General features: G+C 40.4%; 2 protein-coding genes across 3 annotated transcripts in view; both read right to left on the minus strand.

The window, feature by feature from the left end:
* Positions 1–6,219: 6,219 nt before the first annotated feature.
* LOC139560545 (mediator of RNA polymerase II transcription subunit 26-like) lies at positions 6,220–12,663 on the minus strand. Of its 2 annotated transcripts, none has more exons than XM_071377411.1 (3): positions 12,286–12,663; positions 9,797–9,871; positions 6,220–9,696 (listed from the first exon to the last, which is right to left on the minus strand). In XM_071377411.1, the coding sequence occupies exons 1-3, from the start codon at positions 12,355–12,357 to the stop codon at positions 8,029–8,031; spliced, it is 1,815 nt and encodes a 604-aa protein (XP_071233512.1). In that variant the 5' UTR covers positions 12,358–12,663; the 3' UTR covers positions 6,220–8,028. The 2 variants fall into 2 exon arrangements, with proteins under 2 accessions (XP_071233512.1, XP_071233511.1); XM_071377410.1 differs by having other exon boundaries at positions 9,797–9,874.
* Positions 12,664–13,432: 769 nt separating this feature from the next.
* LOC139560547 (CREB-regulated transcription coactivator 1-like) overlaps positions 13,433–24,960 on the minus strand; it is a 66,065-nt gene continuing 54,537 nt past the window's right edge. Inside the window, exon 14 of the mRNA XM_071377412.1 lies at positions 13,433–24,952. Coding sequence (XP_071233513.1) covers positions 24,744–24,952 — 209 coding nt within the window. The 3' untranslated portion in view covers positions 13,433–24,743. The remainder of the gene's footprint in view (positions 24,953–24,960) is intronic.

Below are 24,960 nucleotides of genomic sequence, written 5' to 3' on the forward strand. Positions count from 1 at the left end.
TTGCTTGGCGTAGAGAAAAGATTTAGCAATTTTAGCTGAGAGAATCTGATTATATTCAAATTTTAAAGAGGTAATTTGTTTATGTTTCTCCATAGATGGATGTCTAGCATTCTCCCTATCCAGTAAGTGAATTTGTCCCTCCAGTTCTACCAATTTTCCCCTGTTTTGCCTACTCCTGGCAGTCTGATAGGAGATGATACAGCCTCTCAAATAAGCCTTAAGTGTTTCCCACAATAATGCTGGGGAAGTCTCTGTGTTGTCGTTGGTATCAAAGAAAAATGTAATTTGGTCTTTAAGATGTTCACAGAATGTTGGTTCTGTGAGGAGCTGAGGATTCAACCTCCAGACCCTCTCGTTTGGTACGATGTCACCCAATCTCAGGGAGAAGGTGAGTGGACTGTGGTCCGAGATTATAATATCATGATACCTCACATTACAGGTATAGGGGAGTAGTTTAGCATCAACCAAAAAGTAGTCAATTCGAGTATAAACATTGTGAACATGAGAGTAAAAGGAGTATTCCCTACCCGTAGGGTTAGTGATCCTCCATATATCAAATAAGTTAGAATTCTTTATGTAGGTATTCAAGAATTCACTTGAATAGGAGGTGGGGGTTCGCCGGGTAGAGGATCTGTCCAAATATTGGTCTAGCACACAGTTAAGGTCCCCTCCAATGACCAGGTTAGTGTGGGAGACATCTGGAATCAGGGCAAGGACTCTTTTGAAAAAAGAGGGGTTATCAATGTTTGGCCCATAGATATTTAGTAGAGTTACAGAAGTAGAGTGGATCTCTCCTATTACGATCACATAACGACCCTCTATAACGACCCTCTTTATCCACAATAGTGGTTTTATGTAGAAAGGGAATTCCTTTCCGTACCAGAATCGCTGTGCCTCTCGTTTTGGCAGAGAAGTTAGAGTGATACAATTGCCCCACCCACCTACATTTAAGTCTGCTATGAGAATTATTTTTCAGATGGGTTTCTTGCAAAAATATAATATCAGACGAGAGTGCTTTCAAGTGGGCTAGGATCTTGCCTCTCTTAATTGGTTCGTTTAAACCCTTGACATTCCAGGAAGTGAATGTGAGCCCCGCCCCCCTCTCATTTGTAGTTCCTATGGTGGCCTGCATACCATGTAACTCAATAAAAAGGTAAGAAAGCGCACCAAACCATCACGATCAGCATATGTAGCAGCTACACCCGAGCAGTATCCAACCAGCCCCTCCCCCCCTGCAAGCACCTTTACTTCCCACCCTGTTCCCCTACTTTCCCCACTATTTACCCCCCCGATCAACCCACCTTTAACAGGAATACACAAATAGGAGAGAAGAAAATAGAAAAATAATAAACACATTGTCTGGCCGATGCCAAAAAAGCACGGCGCGACCTCGAACAAGAGGTAAAACAAAAATAAAATCCCAACTATACGTTCACCTCTCACTATCCTAGAACTTCTACTAACATGTGAACTGAGGAGGCTCCCGCGATTAAAGTGTTCAATTAGCATCTAATAAACCTAAAGAGAATAAGTTGCAACTTAAACATATTGCGCACTTAAGCGTCATCTTGGGTCAATCCCTGAGATAAGCAAGATATAGCATCACAAGATTATATTGCTAAGCAATGCCGGTCTAAACATGAACCATCCGCAACCGACATAGACAGCAGTACATTTACATATTGTGGGTTAGATCTGAAACAAGAATTTTTCTAAATTAAACGTACCCCCCAATCAGAAAATAAATAAATAAAAAGGTTATATATACATACATACATACATACATACATACATACATACATACATACATATACACACACATACATACACACACCCAAAAAATACATATAAAAGTATATATATTTAAAAAAAATATATACAGTGGGGCAAAAAAGTATTTAGTCAGCCACCAATTGTGCAAGTTCTCCCACTTAAAAAGATGAGAGAGGCCTGTAATTTTCATCATAGGTACACTTCAACTATGACAGACAAAATGAGAAAAAGAAATCCAGAAAATCACATTGTAGGATTTTTTATGAATTTATTTACAAATTATGGTGGAAAATAAGTATTTGGTCAATAACAAAAGTTTATCTCAATACTTTGTTATATACCCTTTGTTGGCAATGACAGAGGTCAAACGTTTTCTGTAAGTCTTCACAAGGTTTTCACACACTGTTGCTGGTATTTTGGCCCATTCCTCCATGCAGATCTCCTCTAGAGCAGTGATGTTTTGGGGCTATTGCTGGGCAACACGGACTTTCAACTCCCTCCAAAGATTTTCTATGGGGTTGAGATCTGGAGACTGGCTAGGCCACTCCAGGACCTTGAAATGCTTCTTACGAAGCCACTCCTTCGTTGCCCGGGCGGTGTGTTTGGGATCATTGTCATGCTGAAAGACTCAGCCATGTTTCATCTTCAATGCCCTTGCTGATGGAAGGAGGTTTTCACTCAAAATCTCACGATACATGGCCCCATCCATTCTTTCCTTTACACGGATCAGTCGTCCTGGTCCCTTTGCAGAAAAACAGCCCCAAAGCATGATGTTTCCACCCCCATGCTTCACAGTAGGTATGGTGTTCTTTGGATGCAACTCAGCATTCTTTGTTCTCCAAACACGACGAGTTGAGTTTTTACCAAAAAGTTATATTTTGGTTTCATCTGACCATATGACATTCTCCCAATCTTCTTCTGGATCATCCAAATGCTCTCTAGCAAACTTCAGACGGGCCTGGACATGTACTGGCTTAAGCAGGGGGAAACGTCTGGCACTGCAGGATTTGAGTCCCTGGCGGCGTAGTGTGTTACTGGTGGTAGGCTTTGTTACTTTGGTCCCAGCTCTCTGCAGGTCATTCACTAGGTCCCCCCGTGTGGTTCTGGGATTTTTCCCCACCGTTCTTGTGATCATTTTGACCCCACGGGGTGAGATCTTGCGTGGAGCCCCAGATCGAGGGAGATTATCAGTGGTCTTGTATGTCTTCCATTTCCTAATAATTGCTCCCACAGTTGATTTCTTCAAACCAAGCTGCTTACCTATTGCAGATTCAGTCTTCCCAGCCTGGTGCAGGTCTACAATTTTGTTTCTGGTGTCCTTTGACAGCTCTTTGGTCTTGGCCATAGTGGAGTTTGGAGTGTGACTGTTTGAGGTTGTGGACAGGTGTCTTTTATACTGATAACAAGTTCAAACAGGTGCCATTAATACAGGTAACAAGTGGAAGACAGAGGAGCCTCTTAAAGAAGAAGTTACAGGTCTGTGAGAGCCAGAAATCTTGCTTGTTTGTAGGTGACCAAATACTTATTTTCCACCATAATTTGCAAATAAATTCATTAAAAATCCTACAATGTGATTTTCTGGATTTTTTTTTCTCATTTTGTCTGTCATAGTTGAAGTGTACCTATGATGAAAGTTACAGGCCTCTCTCATCTTTTTAAGTGGGAGAACTTGCACAATTGGTGGCTGACTAAATACTTTTTTGCCCCACTGTACATATACACACACACACCCATACATATATACATATGCACATATACACATACATACATATACATACACAAACATTCATGCCCCAGAATAATAATCTACACTAATTTAAAATATACACATACATAATAGTAAAATGCAAGAGAAAATAATTATAAAGTACAAATAATAATAATAATTATATGTACGCACACCTACACAGACACTACAGAGGGCTGGTGGGGATCTAAATCAGGAGAGCGGCCCTCGGCTAAAACAAAGGCAGAACGGCACAAAACATCAACTTGCTATACAGGTGTCTGTGTCTGCCCCTTCCCAACCATCACCCCCAGTCCCCTGCAAGCAATAAATAAATGGTATTGTAATAACAATAAATGTAAGAATTGAAAAATAAATAACGAAACAAAACAAAAAAATGGGGGAATATAAGTATATTCATCCGAAAGTTTCAATGATCAAACCTGGAAGGCATCCCAAATAGGCATCGCTCTGAACACAGCCAGAATGAAAGTGACTTTAACTGAGAGCTCTGACCGCCCTCCACAGCATCTTACATGTTCGGTAGCCCTTGTTGAGACCGTTCAATACGGTTTCACCCGTTATGGTATAGTATGGATTCGATTCCATGAGCAGACCCTAACCCACAATGACAAGGCACTCTAACCTGTACGGGGGATTGGCGTATGTTCCCGGATAAACTTCTCTGCGTCCAAAACCGAGGAGAGCCAAATCTTCTCACCGGAAGGCGGGGTAATTCTTAGTCTTGCAGGGAAGAGCAAGGCTGGGCGAAGATGGAGTTTGTAGAGTTTGGTCATGACATCTCTGTAGTCGCCGCGGTGCTTTGCCACATCGGGCGCATAATCATCATAGACACTGAAGGGGTGCCCTTTATGTAACAGGTTGCCCCTCATTCGGGCCTCGCGCAGGATAAGATCCTTGGTCTTGAAACTGTGACAACAGATGATTACTGGACGAGGACGTTGGCCCGGTCCAGGCACTGGGACAAGGGCGCGATGTGCACGGTCCAGCTGGGGGTCCGAAGCCAAAACATCCGATCCCATTGCATCCTTCAATAGCTTGGCGAAGAAGTCGGAGGGGCGAGATCCCGCCTCAACCCCCTCTGCCAGACCAACAACGCGAAGGTTATTACGTCTGGAACGGCCCTCCAGGTCGACCACTTTCACAGAAAGCCTCTGCACCCTACCCTGCAGTGACGAGCATAGCTTCTCTAACTCGTCGATCCTACCAGCGTTGAATTCAGAAGCTTTCTCAAGGTCCACAATACTCTGGCCCTGCGAAGCGACCGTTCGAATGGTGCTCTCGATTTTGGTGTCCAGTTCAGCAATAGTAGCCTTAAGATCCTCAGCTAAAGCAACACGTAGTTCTCCCAAAGCCCGGGTAAGTTCTGTAAGTGTCACGTTGTTGCCTGTGCCTTCCGCCATGTCTGTCTCGTTGTTTGGTGTGGAGTAGGCCTCCGATGTGGATTTATTGTCCTTTGGTCGCTTATTACTCGGCATTTTTTCACAGAAAGTTACAATGTTGTATTAGAAAGAAACGTTTGTTGTAAAAAGTATCATAAAGTAGGTTAAGTTAGATTATTTCGCAAAAAAGTTGCAGGAGCCTCTCACACACCGCCGTTCACTCCAACATGCTAGCTCCGCCCCCTCCACAGGTACACCTCCAATTGACTCAAATGATGTCAATTAGCCTATCAGAAGCTTTTAAAGCCTTGACACCATTTTCTGGAATTTTCCAAGCTGTTTAAAGGCAGTCAATTTAGTGTATGTAAACTTCTGACCCACTGGAATTGTGATACAGTGAATTATAAGTGAAATAATCTGTCTGTAAACAATTGTTGGAAAAATTACTTGTGTCGTGCACAAAGTAGATGTCCTAACTGACTTGCCAAAACTATAGTTTGTTAACAAGAAATTTGTGGAGTGGTTGAAAAAATGTGTTTTAATGACTCCAACCTAAGTGTATGTAAACTTCTGACTTCAACTGTATATCATTTGATCATTGCCTGAAGGCAAGGGGTAGGGAAGCAACAGGTCCATGAATCCGATATGAACAGCCACCAACCACCAGAGAATGAAGAGAAGTGGGGTCACAAGTGAGAACTTAGAGGACCCAACAGGCAACAGAGCTCTAATCTGCCACTCAGTGACATGTTTCCACAGTCACAGGAGTGCAGCTGGTTGTCAGAGAGGTGACGCCATGGATGTGTAATGATAATTCATAAGTCTAAAGAGGAGTCTTCTAGGAGCAGCAGTTCACTGACTACAACTCAGGTGAGGTAAAAGTGCACTGAGCAGCTTAGTCATGGGTTGATTGGAGGGATTCAGCACAGAGGTGTTCTGAAATGCATGTAGAGACTCAGTTATGCTATCAGGAGGAAGAAAGGGAGTTGAGTTGTTGCAGTTTATCATAACAATGATGAGGACAGCCACAGAACCTAATTCAAAGACATATAAAGCTATGATATACATTTCTGTTTAACCATAGAACTTGTCATTGCCCATTCAACTCCATGCTTAAAACCAACCGAAGTGCTCCCCCATGAGGACACTGAGAATACACAATGAAAAACAAAGTAGTTATGTACCCATAGGCATACGCATTTACTTCATTGAACGTACCATATTAAGGCCAACATTAAACAGTTAACCCCAACCTGACTACAGGTTGGGTTTATATTGTGTCAGAATTAAGTCTTATCGCAAATAAGAAAACAGAGGGTTTAGAATGTCACTTTATTTTTCAAACTATTGAGAGATGTTAAACACTGAACAAATAAAGATGTCCCAGTCAAAACTGACCAGATCCACATCAATCATCTTTAACATTTCTTTATTGCGAGCTGTGTTTGAGTGATATCGCAGTCTGCAATTTACCCATACTGGACCAGTGTTCACTAAGGACCATTGCTTCGAAAAAACGGTGCATATTCCAGCATTATCGGACATAGAATTTGGAATTGTCCCACACAAACCTAGCTCCAAGGACAGGAGTATTATGCGGAACAAATACAGATTCAAAGGCACATTGGTAGGGATGGATTTAGCGGCACACAGTCTGATCTTCGCCTATCTAAAGTCATGTTATATGTGGAGAACAGTGGCAATGCAAGATGAGAAAAAAAAAAAAAAAAAACTACTTCTCTGAACTATCATGTTTGTCACATGGTAAAAGTTTAGAATGTGTGATGGTACCACAGCACTCTAGGTTTATGTAGTTAACAAAAAAAGCTAAAGAAACTATGCCTGTTCATTCACCATCATGCATGCTTCTCAATGAGTAGAACATTCCTGCAAAACAAACGCTTAAAAGATCGGAGGGAATTTTGACATGGATGTCAAAACTATGTACAAAACTTTGAACTTGCAGGTGTGGTGTATTTATCTACACGTAACTTTGTGTCAATTATGGAATTACAAAAGTTATCTACCACTGTATAACTAAATACAAAAGGTCTCATTTCTGTACATTCACTAAAGCTGTTCAACTTTAAAAATCTTGTGATGAAATTCCATAAGGCAAAATGATAGCTAAAGGAATGGTGACAAGTATAGTTCGCGCATACATTTCCGTATTTTCTTGTCCTCACAATTGTTTACAGTTTTAATGCATTAGCGCCCTCTGTTTTGACATTTTTGCTCACAGTTCTGCCTGGGTGAGGATTGCTAGGGGATATGGGAGGAAATACAAAATGTACATATAACAAACAATTAATTGAAAACGTAAACAGATTAAAAGAAAATTTAAAAAAATACTTTTAGGATTGAAAAACACATTCAAAAACAGGCAAAATTTGTTATCAAGTATTTCCTCCCGGTAATAAGTGTATGATGGCATGGGTACATTAGAACAGAGTGAGGAGAGAGATGTGAGGAGCATGGAATGTTGGATAGCTAATGCGCATCGGCCAATAAAAAGAAAAGACTGTGCAAAACAATGGTATGCCTCGTTTGCATTGCAGAACAGGTCAACATTATGTGATGCAAACAGAAAAGCTCTACAGGTTTTGTACATCTGTTTCGATAAACCTCCCAAAAAAACAGAAAAGGTCAAATAAATAGATGCATACATAAGACATTTTATAATTTATTTTTTATATATATGTCACATAAAGCTTCTTGTAACTGTCAAATTGGTGCCAGTATTCCACTTGCTGGACACATTCGGCTTTACCTGTGCTAGATGAACTCTTTCAACCCCTTCTGAGCATAACTGTGCCTCGACTGGACACCTAAACCCCAGCCAACCCTCAACTAGAACCTTAGTTTGCAATTCCTTGTTAGTAGCAGCACTGCAAACAGGGGCACATCTTTTCTGCAACTTTTATTTAAATCTTTGAAAGAAAATAAGAACTGAAACAGCAGCCCTTTAACCAACCTTTTTTTTTTTTTTTTTACCAAAACCTCATTCGATTATCTCTGAGAGGGAGGCACGGAGGGAGTTTTGCAGTTCTGGCTTTCCACAACTCAATGGCTAAAAAAATTGTTTTCCTTCCTCTGTCAAGTGACAGAGAGAGACACTCCATCTACTCAGTCTAGGCAGACATATGGCAAGATGTTTAGTTTGCTCTCATCCCCGTGCGGATCCAAAGATATGCACTCCGTCCAGTCGTACCAAGTGCCCTTGGTGTCGCAACAACCGTTTACCCCTTGCCAGTGCTCCATATGTACTCTGTGGAGGTCCTCGTCAGTCAACTCCCGGCTCACCCCCGGTGTGTCCGTTACCGAGCTGTCCAGCTGCAAGACGTGGACTCCTCGCCTCGCCTCCCTAACGTCGCTCTCCTCCCGTTTCAGGTATTCTGACATGAAAAAGTGTGCGCCGGGGGCCTGGACCCCTGAGGATGTGAGCACGTTGCTCTGAAGGTTTAGGTAGGACTGGATGATGTCGTTTCGGGACAGCTCTTTCCAGTTAGTCTGTTGGAAGGGGCTGGGAGCGGGATGCTGCTGCAGGGGCAGGTGAGTCCTCTGCTGGGGCTCAGGGGGAGGTGGCCTTGGGGGTTCTTCCACCTGAGAGAGTTCTTTATGTACCATGGACTTGATCTGCCCCGTCACAGGGTCAAACGTTAGCCTGCGCTCTTTTAATCGCACAGGCCTCGTTTGGTCCTCTGTGTCCTGCCCCTGCAGGTTGACAGAGTAGTCCCTGGACCTGTACTTCTTCCTCTTTTTGCGGTCCGAGCTGGAGGCAGCGACTCCTGCCTCAGCCTTGACCACCACTACAGAGGAGGAGGGGGTGGGTCTCTGTAGTTCTGAGCTCTCAGAGTTGGTTGGGGCGGGCTGGGAGGTGGGAGGGAACACCGGCGGGGGTTCCAGTGTTGCAGCGTTGCGTGGGGGATGGCTGGTGACCTCCGAGGAGCCGGGCCAGTGCAGTGAGGCCCTATGGGCAGGGGGTGGCAGCCCATCCACATGAGACACTTCGGCTGGGGACTTTAAAGATTGGGACGACAGCAAGCGAGGGCTCCGAGCTGGGCTTGGGATAGTCCCTTTTGGTGCATATGTTGAAGAGCGCTTGGACATCGTCTCTTGCTTCATAGTTCGCGGACTCCGCAGACTTGATGAGAGACAGTGGGGGCTTTTGGCCTGATACTGCCCACCGCCTCCTTCGTCCAGCCTTGCCTGCTGCTGCAACACAGCAGTCTTGAGTAAAGAAGAAGTGCTAGGTAGTTTGGTGAGGCCCGGGGAGCTTGGGTGAGGCTTGACAGCATTGACAGGGATCCTACTATGTTTGTCATTCTCTAGGTGCTCTGTCCGTGCCCTGTCCGGCGATGGGGGAGCCTCAGGGCTACCTGCAATCCCATTTGTGGGTGGTGGTGGTGGGGTGTTGTACATCTGCTCGTAGGGGGACAAGTTGGAGATTTTGGCCGCTAAGTGCACACTGTCCCTTTGCTCCCCTCTACGCTTTCTGCTGCTTGACTTCTCCGCTTTTGGCGAGTGGGTGTTGTGGACGTCATTTCTAGTTTTCACCTCTGGGACACCCTTGCTTGCCATTGAGACATCAGGGGGTGGAATGTCAGTCCGAAAGGGGTGGGCACTGCCATTGGCAGAGCCCGGGACACACACGGCCCCCCGCGATGGAGTCTCATTTTGCCCCGGCTCGATCAATTTCTGCCAGCTCCGCAAAAGCTTCTTGGCACGCTTGGCAAGGTCTTCATCCTTGGTCTGCTTCCTCACATCATTGATCAGTTTCCCTAAGCGAGTTTCCTAAGTTGGTAATAAAAAATAATTTTAAAAAGTGGTTAACACCAGAATCCTTGTCACTGGGAACAATAAATTTAAAAAAACATAAAGCTTTGGGTCTTACCTCAAGAGCTTCTTTGGTGATAGGGAACTTCTCCAAATATGTGATAACTTCTAATACTGCCACCATATTGCAAATCTGCTGGAAGGAGCAAAAGTAGTGATCAGAACACAGAATTTGACACTATTGCTCAACAGTCAAGTCATTTAAAAAGATGGTGTCAAGCAACTGCAGTTACTAGCTAGCTGATGCGAGCTGGCCTATTACCTAGCTAGAGCTAAACGCTATGCTGGTTATCAACTGGCTAACAAGCAATCTGGCCAATTATTAGTGATGTTGAACGTTCAGGCTGCTGCACAGACACTATGGAAGTTCTAGTCTAGAGCGCCAGGTTAAATTGTGTTTGAGTGCATAATAATGAGTGAGAAATAGGTGCAATAGCTTGGTGAGTGGGCAGCATATACTATCATCCTACATTTACATGTTGAATTATTTTGTCATAAAATTGTTTTATATTGTGCTAACTTCCCTAATGTGGACAGTTTGTGTTACACAAGCTTGTATTTTCACCACAAATTGAGTGTAATTACACCTTTTTACCTCAGATTGGCGATTGGTAATATAAAAGTTAGTCATCAAGATTACATTTACCAGACGCTCTTATGCAGGGAGATTTACAGATAGCATTCATTTAACTTTCCAATTTGTAAGTCGCTCTGGATAAGAGCGTCTGCTAAATGACTTAAATGTAAATTTAAAGACAGCTAAGTGAGACAACCACATATCAATGTCGTAAGGACATTTCTCTCTCTCAATGATACTAAATCGATTGCTTTAAACAGATTCATATTTTTGGTTTGTAGAACTACCGGAGGTGATGATTTAAAATGATGCAGTCAAAAAAGTGTTGGGTTTCCTTTGGCTATCTACTGTAAAAACATTGTGGCACAAGGAGATGAGCTAATAAATGGCTACTACAGGTTCTCATCTATGACAGGTAGGCTATATGTAGTATACCCAAGATCGTTATGGTTTGTCCTTTAGAAGAACGCAAATAGTACATGTTGCTGTGGTTATTTTCCAAGATCCATTGATTAATATACAATATCAATGTGAACGATTCATTTGTGCGCACTACTGATTACAGTACAAGCCACTTGTAAATGTTGGTGTGAGTAGTTTATACGGTAGTAATTTAGCTAAATATATGTTCCCAACACATGTATGTGTACAGAGTAATTTTTGTTTTATCTTCAAAATAGCACAACCTATTTCGGCATGTTATGAATTTGGACATTTAAAATTGATATTTTGACACTGGACAACAAATAAAAAATCGATGACAACAGGAAGCAGCAACAGTACCATTTTCAATTGATGTTTTAGGAATATCAACAGGATTCTACTTGATCACATAAAAACTACTGAATGAGCCCAAAACGTGCTTTGATGTATTGATACAACTGAAATCGTGAAAATACGTTTATTTTTCCTACAATTATTTAAAGCATGATACAGTAGCTTGTTGCACATAACTAGCTACCGATACCTAAATTATCTTATCCATAGCTAGCTTGTTGCACATAACTAGCTACCGATACCTAAATTATCTTATCCATAGCAGGAAACACTGAATAAGATAGCCTGACAACTAGGTAACGTTACATGACATGAGGCTAGCCATGTTAACCTGACATGATGCTACTTATAATCTTAGCTAGCTAACTAGTTTGCAGGTTGCAATGAGGAGTCAACTGTATAGCCATTGCAGCTAAGGTAGCTAGTACTGTAGCTAGGTAGCTTTCTACTAGTTAAGTTAACTAAGCTACCTAAACCTTATCTAAACACCTGGGTGATTTTGTTGACTAGGTATTGGATAACACATGTCATGTGATTAGCTAGCCAACTACTGTTAACTAGCTAAAATTGAACAGATAAACACTTGTTTGAAACAGAGGTTTCATTCGCTGGCTCATTGGCTAACTAGCCAAAGTTAGCTAATTAGTTCGGTGAAGGAATTAAAAAATAAGCTTGCCAATAAATAACAAAACAATTTCGACCTCACTCAGTTTGACAAGTTAGCTAGCCAACCAACTAACGTTAGTTAAGTTAGGTACTTGGTAGCTATTAGCTTGTTATGTACTGTTAGCTACGCAACAACGTGTATGACGACGCGGGCGAGGAATGGGAGAAAAGTCCAGTGTCAAGTGGGCTAGATAGTTAGCTAACTAACGTTAGGCTAACGCTATTTTGTCTGATATCCATTTAGTGTATCAAGAGTTAAGCTAACTTGTTTTCAACATAGCTGGCTAAACATTACCCTATTGGCCAGGCTAGCAACGAAGTTAGCTACGTTAGCGTAGCAAGCTGGCTAGCTTTAACTACCTACTGTAGATAAGTCAGTAGCTAACTTAAGCTAGCAAGCAAGGTGTCAACTCACAAGCTTGTATTAATAGCTATAATGTATCAGTGGATATTTGGCATAATAATTTTAAATAAATATGACGGCAAGTATTCGTCCCGATAGCCACATCGTGTTGCTAGCTACTCACATTGCTGTGACTATCGATGGCCTGCAGCAGCCGGTCTCTCATCTGCTGCGGAGTTGCTGAGGCCGTTGTCATTGCCTGTTTGGTGCGATCCGGTGGACGGGGGAGGAATCCTCCAAAACGAATACTGTGGTACTTGCCGACACTCACGGGCCTTTATGGAGATATGCTAGATACTTGAGCCGCATATTTACCTAATGCCTGTACGCTTAAACGTTCGTATAATGTCACATTGATTCGGAGACGTGTATCGCCTGCTGCTGCCTCTTCGGCGCTCTGGAAACTCACCACCAGCTGCTGACTGCTGGATCATTCACAACGGCCTATTGCATTATGGGATGCAATGGACGCACACTTGACCCGCGCACGTAGCTAAACCTAAACACACCTAGGGTAAGTGAAGGCCTAGTGGGAAGGCCCAACTACTGTGTTTTCAATAACATTTGCTTACAATAACCTACTGTGAAAATAATTGGAGCTTATATTAAACACTACAAATGTAAGTGTTCAGTTCTAATTGTTCAGTGTTAACACAGTTGTGTGTTATGCCATTTTTTTCAATAGGAAGTTATTCCTACTTATGGTGCCTTTTGTGTATGACCCTGCATTGTATTGTTCTTATGCAATAAAAAGCTAAATTAGGTGAACATATGGTCCTATGGAAACCTCACTGGACTTGATTAGGTCAGTGATTATTTGTAGTCTAATAGTGTGGACTATTTACTGGCCCAAGCAGTTAAAATAGTTGTCAGCATTGCTTTCCTCCAAACTGTTGCTGAAATGTTCATTTGCTGGGCCTATACAGGATGTGACTAGAGGGGCCAGGGGAACCAGGTGAATAAGGTTCTTTCCAGCAACTCACCTGGGAAACTCCCAAAGATGTGAAAAAAAAAGCCAATTGAAGGGAACTAAATGCATTCTCTTTCTGAAAAGTTGATAAGTAGTTATTATATTTTAGCTGACATAAGACTTGAATGTGACCGCTTCAGGTACAATAGCTCTACAAATATTATTATTATTATCATCTTAGTGCGTGAACATAATATTTGTACTCTCTACAGCCATTCTACCTCTCATGTTCACCAGATGGAGACATTGTACAACAATAAAACCATGGGCCAACAACATTCAGTGGGGTCAGTCACATTAATATGCTTATTTAAATTTTATTTAATCTAATTTCATTTACAAATAGTAATGCAAAGTTACAAAGACTGAAGCCTTCACACAAGAAAAATACATTAGGTATGATTAGAATAGAAGCTTAACATCCGTTTTCAGTTATTTAGCACACATTTAATACAGCCCACTTGGATTTTTTGGTCTTTTTTTCCCGTTTTATATAAAAGCACAATTTAAAAGAACAAGATTTGATCCATTCATTTTAAAGGGTCAGCTCAACAAAAGTACAGGATTGCCAAGCTGTTCTGCTGAATGCTAGGATTTGCATATTCGATGAGCATAACTGTCCTGTTGCTGTGAGTACAGTAGGTGTAGTATCCAGACATTGCAGTTAAATACATTTGCAACATTTGAGTAATAGTACTGAAAAGAAAATACATTATATTACAATTTAGCTGCCGTTGTATGAGAAAGGGACCACTAGAGTGGGCCATCCCCCATTAAATGCACATATCAGAGGATTTCTAGTTTTGTTGTTGTTGTGGTAACTATCCTGAATGATCAAACAATGATTATCTCCATTTCATCTGTCTGGTTGATTTTCCCTTTTTATATGTATTGCCACTATAATAAATAAAACATTTACAGACTTATATTGAGATCTGCATTTTATCCTACTGGAGATGCTTTGGGTGAGCAGGTTTTAGTCACAGAGTGTTTGCACATGGTTAACCTAACCTAGTCAGAGCTAAATACTTGCTAAAAGCAAAAAATATCACATCAATACTTTTTTTTACATCATAAGGAGATATTTACAAATTTCGTACCATGTAGAAAGAGTTACCTCAAGGTATCAAGCTGAAAATGTCAGTCACATGTCAGTCTTAATGCAGTAGGTTATGCAGTGAGAAATAAACTTAAGATAAAGCCGATTTATATTTTCCTCAAATATTTTCCTTTTCTAAATGTAAACAATTCATAGACAAGTGTACAGTTTTAAGTTTATGTAATTCTCAGTCTAACAAAACAAAAACGTAACTTTTGAGATGCAGTGGGAAATTAGAGTATTTGAAGAGTATTTCAACATTGACAGAAACACATTTTAGTGAAGGACAGATAACAATGTGCTCCAAAACAAGTGCATTACTGGAACTATAAATAAGAGTTAAAGGGACAATTTATGAACGTAATACTTTGTAAATACAGTTATTTATTTAGCAGCTATACAGCCTGGATCTGTCGGTTTCAGCATTGGACAGCTCCATTGTCACAGTCATGACATTAAGGGAAGCTGTCAACTGCTGATTCAACCAGGCAGCCAGGCTAGTTGGCATATGTTAAAACGTTGAGATGGCCATGTTTGGCTATGTAAGTTATATATTGCCCAGATTACCTGTCTGGTGTCACGGGGAAGTTGATGGGTTTACAGCAGGGTTATTCAACCGGGGGTCCTTGAAAATATATATTTATTTACATCACTAGCAACAGAATAAACTGATTTTAAATTACATACCTACAGTATAAAATATGATAATACAACTGCTGGTTAGCTTTCTTGACTTGGAAATTTTTGCCAAAACACAACTAAACTTTGTTTCACCAGCTAAACAGCTGCTCTTAGCAAAAATGGGTTTCTAGCTAATAGGCTATATTAGAGTTTATACTTCCTCTTCCAATTAGAATGTGGGGTGGTGAAAAATATCTACTAAATCTATTTATTTTAAATTGTTGATTACTTTTTGCTCTTATCAGTCACCTAATGATAAGACAAGACGTGAAAACATTTATTTTTGCTAACGTGTGATGGGGGTCCCTGGGTCGCCAATTTGTCTGGGAGCTAGTCTCTGGGCATGAAAAGGTTGAAGACCCCTGGATTACAGTATCCTGTGTGGATGGCAAGGGTCCATTTCATATTAAAACAACATCTTTCCCCTTATTTAGAGAAGGATCTTTGTGTTTGGCCATTTCCTTTTGCACACAGTTGATTTGTATGACTGATATACTATTACAATTCCAAAGGACACATTTTGTAAACAAGTCATGAGAACACAAAACAGTCCTTTATAACCGAACTGATATCTACCTGTAAGTTCATGTGGTTTATCAATTTCTATCCATGATAAGATACATGAACGTACACACACAAAAACCATCCGAACCTGCTCCATTCTTTGTAAACGGTGGCTTCTGTAAACGTTTTGAGTATAAACTGTTGGACACGCGAATATTGGTGCAAAAATTGTGGCAGTAATAATAGATCTTTCAAATCAGTCAGATTTACTACATAAACACAGATATTTTTTTTTAAAGAAAAGACAAGTGATTGTAAAAACACAGTTAAGCAACATGGAGTTTTGATCAGTCTTAAAACATTTGGTAAACCGATACTAAGTCAGAAAAACAGAACAGAAGAACAATGACATACTGCAGCACATTAATTCTCAGTGCATGTAACACACATTTTCACTATTGACATATCACATAAAGCACAAAAACATTTCTACCGAAAAGCAATATACACAGTTAATCTATACACTCGGCAAACAGAATACACTTCAGTGGGCATCTAGTGCATAAACACATAAGATCAAATGTATAAGTACGTACATCAGATAATTGCATCTCCATGTGAATAAAAGGCTGAAAACATTTATTTTGTTGCTTTTGGACATAGCACTTCAGTTTGTGTGAGGCCTTGCCACTGTTCGAATCGAAGACCAACAATTGACCATACAAGGAAAACATAACAGAACATTAAACCACATTTAAACAAAGTCTATTCCACCTTTCTTCCAATATAATCTTTTGCATGACATTGTGCTTGATAGAAAAAAAGAACATACAAAATAAAACCAAGCTAAAAATAAGAAAAAAGTTTGTCTTGAAACTCATGCAAAGCAATCAGAAAAAAGGAATAGGAAACATTTCCACACACAAAAAGTAAAAATCAAGCGCTAAAGATTAGAAATCTGGACTGCTTCTGATTCAGAACCACTCTAGCAGCCAAAACTGTTCTGACATTCAGATCTGTAACCAATAATGTTTTGCATGCTTGACCAGCTCACACTGAACAAACAGATTCAAAGAATATATTAATACAAAAAACATGTAAGGAAGGTGTCCCATGTATCTATGGTAAATGGTGATCTGCATGTATTTACTGTGAACATAGCAAATATACACTAACATACATGAGACCAGAATTTAGATAAACCTTTCAAATAACACAAAATCCAAGATAGCACAAAGACAGCTCATCATTTGTGTAAGCTCACAATGCATTATGCTTTCTGCTATTGAATTACAGTAGCTGCACATTAAGGAATGTACCATATGCCTTCTCCACACAGTAAAGTTTTTTTTCTTCTCGCAAGTGTATCAAAAGACAAATAAGGTCTGTAACACTACTGAAAAGGAAAATGACAGGTGGCAGCCAAACACGTTCAAAGGTCAACTAAAAGAAATGAAGACCAAAACCAGGGTTTGAAAAGATTCCCTCATATTTCTCTCTACAAGTGACCAATTCAGAATTGAAAATGCCTCAATTCAATACATGAATTTGAATTGAAGTAGTAAACAGGATACAGAATTGTAATTTGAATGAAAAGTAAATAAAATTGAATTCAGTGAAATTAAAATGCCTCTTCTATTCTATATTAGGTGTAGTCTATACAAATATACATATTGTACATAAAACATGTCATTATATACATGCATATAAAATATTGATTTTCAGGACAAACTCTTAAAATCAATGATCGAGGAAAACAAAACCTGAATGCAAATATTCTAAGATATTATATTTAATTAATCTCTTAAATGTAGTTAAATATGGGGAAAATACTACATTTCCCAGAATGCATTAGTGTTGGCCCTAAAGCCTTTAAAATAAGCCAAACAAATGAAATAGTTGGTGGAAATATAATTGGCTATTGTATGCACTAAAATAGAATATGAACATTGTTTCCAGAGAAAAGTCATATATTCTTTGGTATCTGGAAGTGTGACCTGTCAGATTCAGTGAAAAACTCAACTCTGAGTGGAATTTCTTTGAATTGCACAGAATTTAATTCTACTTCCTGTCAATCAAACTCAAATTCTACATCCTGTGGGGTGTGGCCAATTCAATTCAAATTTGAACTCATGAATTGAATGGGAATCAATTCAAAAATTCTGAATTGAGCACATACCTGACTGATATAAATCACATAACTAGTGGTATTTCTTCAAGGTGAATTTACTCACACAGTACTGAAGTATAGATAGCGAATGACACAGTTAAATAGTGCATATTATAGGATAATAGTGGGTTTTGTTTATAGACTCTATGCACAACAAGACGACTGTTCTCACTCCTGTCTATGACACCTTTAGTACATATTTTAATATTAACCATTAAAGTGGTTTCCCACAGCACTCTTTGATCCATCAATTGTGTTACATCTAATTGCTTCCCAATTACATGATTACTTCACCCTGCTTGTATTGTACTTGTAGCTACGCTTGAAGCACAACAGGAGCATGACCAGCCGTATCTGTTCTGCAGTGAGAAATCTTCTATCCAAAAATACAAAGTTTATAATATCGGCTTCCAAAATTGGAGCATTTCAAAGTCACAATATCAGACGCCTCACAAAAAATACTAGCTGGTAAAAAGAAAAGTTTTTTATATAGACTATAAACATATGCTTTTAAAAAATACACTTTCTTTTTTCAACAAGAAGTCAAGTTTGACCAAACACATGGGGAAACAGGTCCAGTGCACATAACAGTCGCTCAGTGGGGGGTGAAAAAGTCCCAGGGCTCAATGCTTTAATGTTGTGAGTAAAGTGCAAAGTAAAATGCAGGATAATGTCATGGGTACATCCAATGAAATTACTCACAAAAAGCAAGCTCACTTGACACTAACTATTAACAGGTCAACTGTAAAGCCTACAGCTGCAACAAAACTGAAATTCTGACACTATACATCCAGAAAAGACTGAAGAGCTGATGACAATGAGGGAAAAACATCACACACACACACACACACACACACACACACACACACACACACACACACACACACACACACACACACACACACACACACACACACACACGCGAGACAAGTGAAGGTGTCAAGATTATGATAATACTATATGAAGATGATTAAATACATTCTGGTTGCAGCAATGCTGTTCTAATATAGAGGCAGTTGACTCTTCTTGTCAGAAAATAATCACATTTTAGCAGTAAAATCTACCTGACACATCCATGAGAATCACATGAAGGGGTCAATTTTCTAACATATGCAGCATTTGTCTTTTGTCATGCTTTTTTACTTTTTTTGCCAAAGCCAACGTGCAGAATATATCATTTGAATACTCCTCTGCGAAGTGTAAATATTAAAATGTAGCAAGTGAAACATGCCAACATGCTCATTTCTTTGCTGAGAAAAAGCAATCAAAATGGTACTGTACAATTCAACAAGGTCATTTAGTTTAGGTACTTTGTTATGTCTATTAGATCGCGAATAACGCTCAGTCCTCAATCAATCAATTTAATTTGTTTTGCATAGATATCATAAGCAAGATCCAATTTAGAAATGACAACTAATGGAAGCAAAGCATCTAATTCACAAGTAACAACTTTAAGGGCACCAGAAATGTGATACCTCGGCTCAATTAGGCTGACATGGGCCAATTAGACCAATTAGGCTGACATGGGCCAATTAGACCAATTATGCTGACATGGGACAAATCTGGACAATTAGGCTGACATGGGAAATACAGTACCACTTCACAAAATGTGTGAATATAAATATGAAAAGCAAAATGGTAACTAGTGAAAAGCAGTGGATAACAACATAAGCAGTGATACACCTCCCTTAGTTGTGTTCAACTTGGTCATATTCTCGCTAGAGCAAATTTCAGTCCGGCGTTGGTCATATTTTCACACTAGTGGCATTTTGAATGAGGCCTACCTCATATTCTCATACTAGTGCCAATCTAAGTCAGGCCTAGGCATTGGAAAACAATGGGGGATGCTTGATAAAGGTTTGCACTTCACTGCTTGTCTCAACAAGTTGCACAATTACAAAAAAAATGTAATGGAGAGATTGGCGATCGTAGCTTTCCATATCATGTAATCTTATAAGGCAGAATCTGGTTATCACAGTGGTTCATTCAGATTTCATGTCTATCTGGTTTGCATCTCCAAACCAGCTACCATAGTAGAGATTACATGTCATTTCAGGAATAAAGTGCCAAAATGACCCTATGACAGCCCTTTTTTTGAAAACTCTACAAACAGAGTTGTAAGTGATTTTTCAAGGATTGTTTAACTTGAATTTAGGCCTTACTTTGGTTGCCGTGGCCAATCACAAGCTAAAGATGAGGGTTAGCACTCCTAGTTGTTCAACAAAGGAAACCGCTTAACTGTTTACCTGAGGGGTATACTACAAAGCAGGATAAATGAGTTAGCCAGCTAACTTTGATAAACAACCAGAAATAACTATTGATTTTCTGGGTCATGAAGAAAGTTAAACTTAGATATTAAACTTAGATTTTTGGTCGTTGAGTCAATTAGATCTTGCCCATTTCAAGTATATCTTTACAAAAAATTACAAGTTACTTCTGAATATTTAGGCAAGTTAGCTGGCTAACTCATTGAACCCGCTTTGTAGTATACCCTTCAGCACTAAAACATGTTGTTCAACCCTGAAACGCTCACAGAATTTATGGACTGAGTTTGGAAAGAAACCAAAAGTAAAATACTGGTAAAGAAAAACTGCACCAATAAATACAACTACCGTGCCTTCAGAACGTATTCACACCCCATGACTTTCTCCACATTTTGTTGTGTTACAGACTCAATTTAAAATGGATTACATTTAGATTTTGTGTCACTAACCTACACACAATATCCCATAATGTCAAAGTGGAATTATGTTTTTAGAAATGCTTACAAATTAATTAAAAAAGGTAAAGCTGAAATGTCTTGAGTCAATAAGTATTTAACTCTTTTGTTATGGCAAGACTAAATAGGTTCAGGAGTAAAAATGTGCTTAACAAGTCACATAATAAGTTGCATGGACTCACTCTGTGTGCAATAATAGTGTTTAACATGATTTTTAAATGACTACCCCATCTCTGTACCCCACACATACAATTGCACTATATATACACAAAAGGATGTGGACAAACCATCAAATGAGTGGATTCTGGTATTTCAGCCACACCCGTCACTGACAGGTGTATAAAATTGAGCACACAGCCATGCAATATCCATAGACAACCATTGGCAGTAGAATGGCCTGTACTGAAGTGCTCAGTGACTTTCAATGTGGCACCGTCATAGGATGGCACCTTTCCAACAAGTCAATTCATCAAATTTCTGCCCTGCTAGAGCTGCCCCGGTCAACTGTAAATGCTGTTATTGTGAAGTGGAAACGTCTAGGAGCAACAACAGCTCCCCCGCGAAGTGGTAGGCCACACACACAGTGGGTTAACTGCCTTGTTCAGGGGCAGAACGACAGATTTTTACCTTGTCAACTCGGGGATTCAATCTTGCAACCTTTCGGTTAATAGTCCAACGCTCTAACCACTAGGCTACCTCCCCCCACAAGCTCGCAGACAGGACCACCGAGTGTTGAAGCGCAAAGCGCGTAAAAATCGTCTTTCCTCGGTTGCAACACTCACTACAGAGTTCCAAACTGCCTCTGGAAGCAACGTCAGCACATTAACTGTTTGTCGGGAGCTTCATGAAATGGGTTTCCATGGCTGAGCAGCCACACACAAGCCTAAGATCACCATGCGCAATGCCAAGAGTCGGCTGGAGTGGTGTAAATCTCGCCGCCATTGGACTCTGGAGCCGTGGAAACACGTTCTCTGGAGTGATGAATTACGCTTCACTATCTGGCAGGCCGATGGATGAATCTGGGTTTGGCGGATGCCAGGAGACGCTACCTGCCCCAATGCATAGGACCAACTGTAAAGTTTGGTAGAAGAGGAATAATGGTCTGGGTCTGTTTTTCATGGTTCGGGCTAGGCCCCTTAGTTTCAGTTAAGGGAAATCTTAACGCTACAGCATACAATGACATGCAAGACGATTCTGTGCTTCCAACTTTGTGGCAACAGTTTGGGGAAGCACATTTCCTGTTTCAGCATGAAAATTCCCCCGTGCATGAATTGAAACGCCGACTGCGAGCCAGGCCTAATCACCCAACATCAATGCCCGACCTCACTAATGCTCTTGTGGCTGAATGGAAGCAAGTCCCGGCAGCAATGTTCCAACATCTAGTGGAAAGCCTTCCCAGAAGAGTGGAGGCTATTTTAGCAGCAAAGGGGGGACCAACTCCATATTAATGCCCATGATTTTGGAATGAGATGTTCGACGAGCAGGTGTCCACACACAAAGTATTCATCCCCCTTGGTGTTTTTCCTATTTTGTTGCATTACAACCTGTAATTTAAGTAGATTTTTATTTGAATTTCATGGAATGGAAATACACAAAATAGTCCAAATTGGTGAAGTGAAATGAAAAAAAGAACTTGTTTAAACATATGTATTCACCCCCTTTGCTATGAAGCCCCTAAATAAGATCTGGTGCAACCAATTACCTTCAGAAGTCACATTATTAGTTAAATAAAGTCCACCTGTGTGTGATCTAAGTGTCACATGATCTGTCACACGATCTCAGTATATATACACCTGTTCTGAAAGGCCTCAGAGTCTGCAACACAGAGAGGCAACCAAGAGACCAAATATAACCCTGAAGTAGCTGCAAAGCTCCACAGCGGAGATCTGGTCAGATGAGACTAAAATTTAGCTTTTTGGCCATCAAGGAAAGCGCTATGTCTGGCACAAACCCAACACCTCTCATCACACCGAGATGACCATACCCACAGTGAAGCATGGTGGTGGCAGCATCATGCTGTGGCGATGTTTTTAAATCGGCATGAACTGGAAAACTGGTCAGAATTGAAGGAATGATGGATGGCGCTAAATATAGGGAAATTCTTGAGGGAAACCTGTTTCAGTCTTCCAGAGATTTGAGACTGGGACAGAGGTTCACCTTCCAGCAGGACAATGACCCTAAGCATACTGCTAAAGCAACATTTCAGTGGTTTAAGTTGAAACATTTAAATGTCTTGGAATGGCCTACTCAAAGCCCAGACTTCAATCCAATTGAGAATCTGTGGTATGACTTAAAGATTGCTGTACACCAGCAGAACCTATCCAACTTGGAGCTGGAGCAGTTTTGCCTTGAAGAATGGGCAAAATCCCAGTGGCTAGATGTGCCAAGCTTATAGAGACATACCCCAAGAGACTTGCAGCTGTAATTTCTGCAAAAGGTGGCTCTACAAAGTTATTTCTTGTTTGTTTCACAATAAAAAATATTTTGCATCTTCAAAGTGGTAGGTATGTTGTGTAAATCAAATTATACAAGCCCCCCCAAAAATCAATTTTAATTCCAGGTTGTAAGGCAACAAAATAGGATAAATGCCAAGGGGTTGTGAATACTTTCGCAAGCCACTGTAGTTTATCTGTAAGGTCCCTCAGTCAAGCAGTGAATTTCAAGCACAGATTCAACCACAAAGACCAGGGAGTTTTTCCAATGGTTCCCAAATAAGGGCACCTAGATGGGTAAAAAAAGGAAAAGGAGCCATTGAATATCCCTTTGAGTATGGTGTGTCAATAGTCCCAGTCACTAAAAAGATACAGGCGTCCTTCCTAACTCAGTTGACAGAGAGGAAGGAAACCGCTCAGGGATTTCACCATGAGGCCAATGGTGACTTTAAAACAGTTACAGAGTTTAATGGCTGTGATAGGAGAAAACTGAAGATGGATCAACAACATTGTAGTTACTCCACAATACTAACCTAAATAACAGAGTGAAAAGAAGGAAGCCTGTACAGAATAAAAATATTCCAAAACATGCATCCTGTTTGCAATAAGAAACTAAAGTAATACTGTAAACAATGAACTTTTAGTCCTAAATACAAAGCGTTATGTTTTGGACAAATCCAACACAACACATCATTGAGTACCATGGTGGTGGTTGCATCATGTTATGGGTATGCTTATCATAAGCAAGGACTAGGAAGCTTTAAAAAAATTAAAAATAAAATGGAATAGAGCTAAGCACAGGCAAAATCCTAGATGAAAACTTGGTTCAGTCTGCTTTCCAACAGACACTGACAGACAAATTCAGAATTTAGCAGGACAATAGCCTAAAACACAAGGCCATATACACTGAAGTTTCTTACAATGATGACATAGAATGGCTTAGTTACAGTTTTTACTTAAAATTGGCTTGAAAATCTACGGCAAGACTTGAAAATGGCTGTATAGCAATGATCAACAACCAACTTGACAGAGTATGAATAATTTTTTAAAGAATAATGGGCAAATATTGTACAATCCAGGTGTGCAAATCTCTTAGACTTATCCAGAAAAATTCACAGCTGTAATCGCTGCCAAAGGGGATTCTAACCTGTATTGACTCAGGGGGTTGACTCAGGGTTGACTCAGTTAGTGTTTCATTTTCCATAAAGTTTTTTTAAATGTTAGAATTTTTCTTCCACTTTGACATTAGAGCATTTTGTGTATATCATTGACAAAAAAGGACATTTTAATCCCACCTCACAACACAACAAAATGTGGGAAAAGTAAAGGGGTGTGAATACTTTCTGAAGGCACTGTATAGTGTGAATTAATGACAGCGCGGTTAAGTGCACTGATAAAAATGTGAGACTGGCAAGATTAGCCAATAGAGGGGCGGTTGTGAAAAAGCAGATGGGTGATAATGAGACATGCTAATCTAGTATGGCAGGTGAGAGAAAGATAAACAATGGGCTGTACATGCTCAACGATCCTGACATGGTCCTCACTGACCCGCCACTGCAGACATGATTTTAATCAATGAATGTCTTCAAATGGAAGGCCAGAGCAATGTAGTTTGTATCCTCTTTTGTTTTCCTTTACAAAAACCAAAGCATCCAACAGAAAGGCTGGCAGGCGGCATATAATAAAATAAATAAACAAGTTAAGGGATGTATGTGGTTAGCACAGACTGGTCACAGGCAGATCCTTAAGCGCAATATCCACCAAACATGACAATGTCGCCCTTCCATCTTTTCCATCCGGAAGGGAGAAAGCAAACTCTGTCGACCATTTCCCTACTAACTCATCTTACCATGGCTCTTAGAAAGGGGTGGCTGGTGAAGGGAGGTGGGAGTGTGGGATGAATACACTGCACAGCTGGGGCCTAGCCACGAGCTACCACACTCCCAAAATATCCCTCTCCCCTCAGGCCGGGTTCCTCCGAGACAGTCGGTCAACTTGGCAGCGGCTCTAAAGCCGGTCCATCCGAAAGGCGTCTTCCGTGGCGGGGTCAGTGAGGACCATGTCAGGATCGTTGAGCATGTACAGCCCATCCAGGGTCAGAGGGTCGATCTTCAGCTCGTCCAAGGGAAACTGAGAGTCTGCGTCGAAGCTGATGTCAGCCGACAGAGAGCTGTAAGACAACCCCTTGGACAGTCTGGGTGGTGACTCTCCGGTGGCTAAAACA

Source organism: Salvelinus alpinus, chromosome 30 (assembly GCF_045679555.1).
Source record: "Salvelinus alpinus chromosome 30, SLU_Salpinus.1, whole genome shotgun sequence".
NCBI lineage: Eukaryota > Metazoa > Chordata > Actinopteri > Salmoniformes > Salmonidae > Salvelinus > Salvelinus alpinus.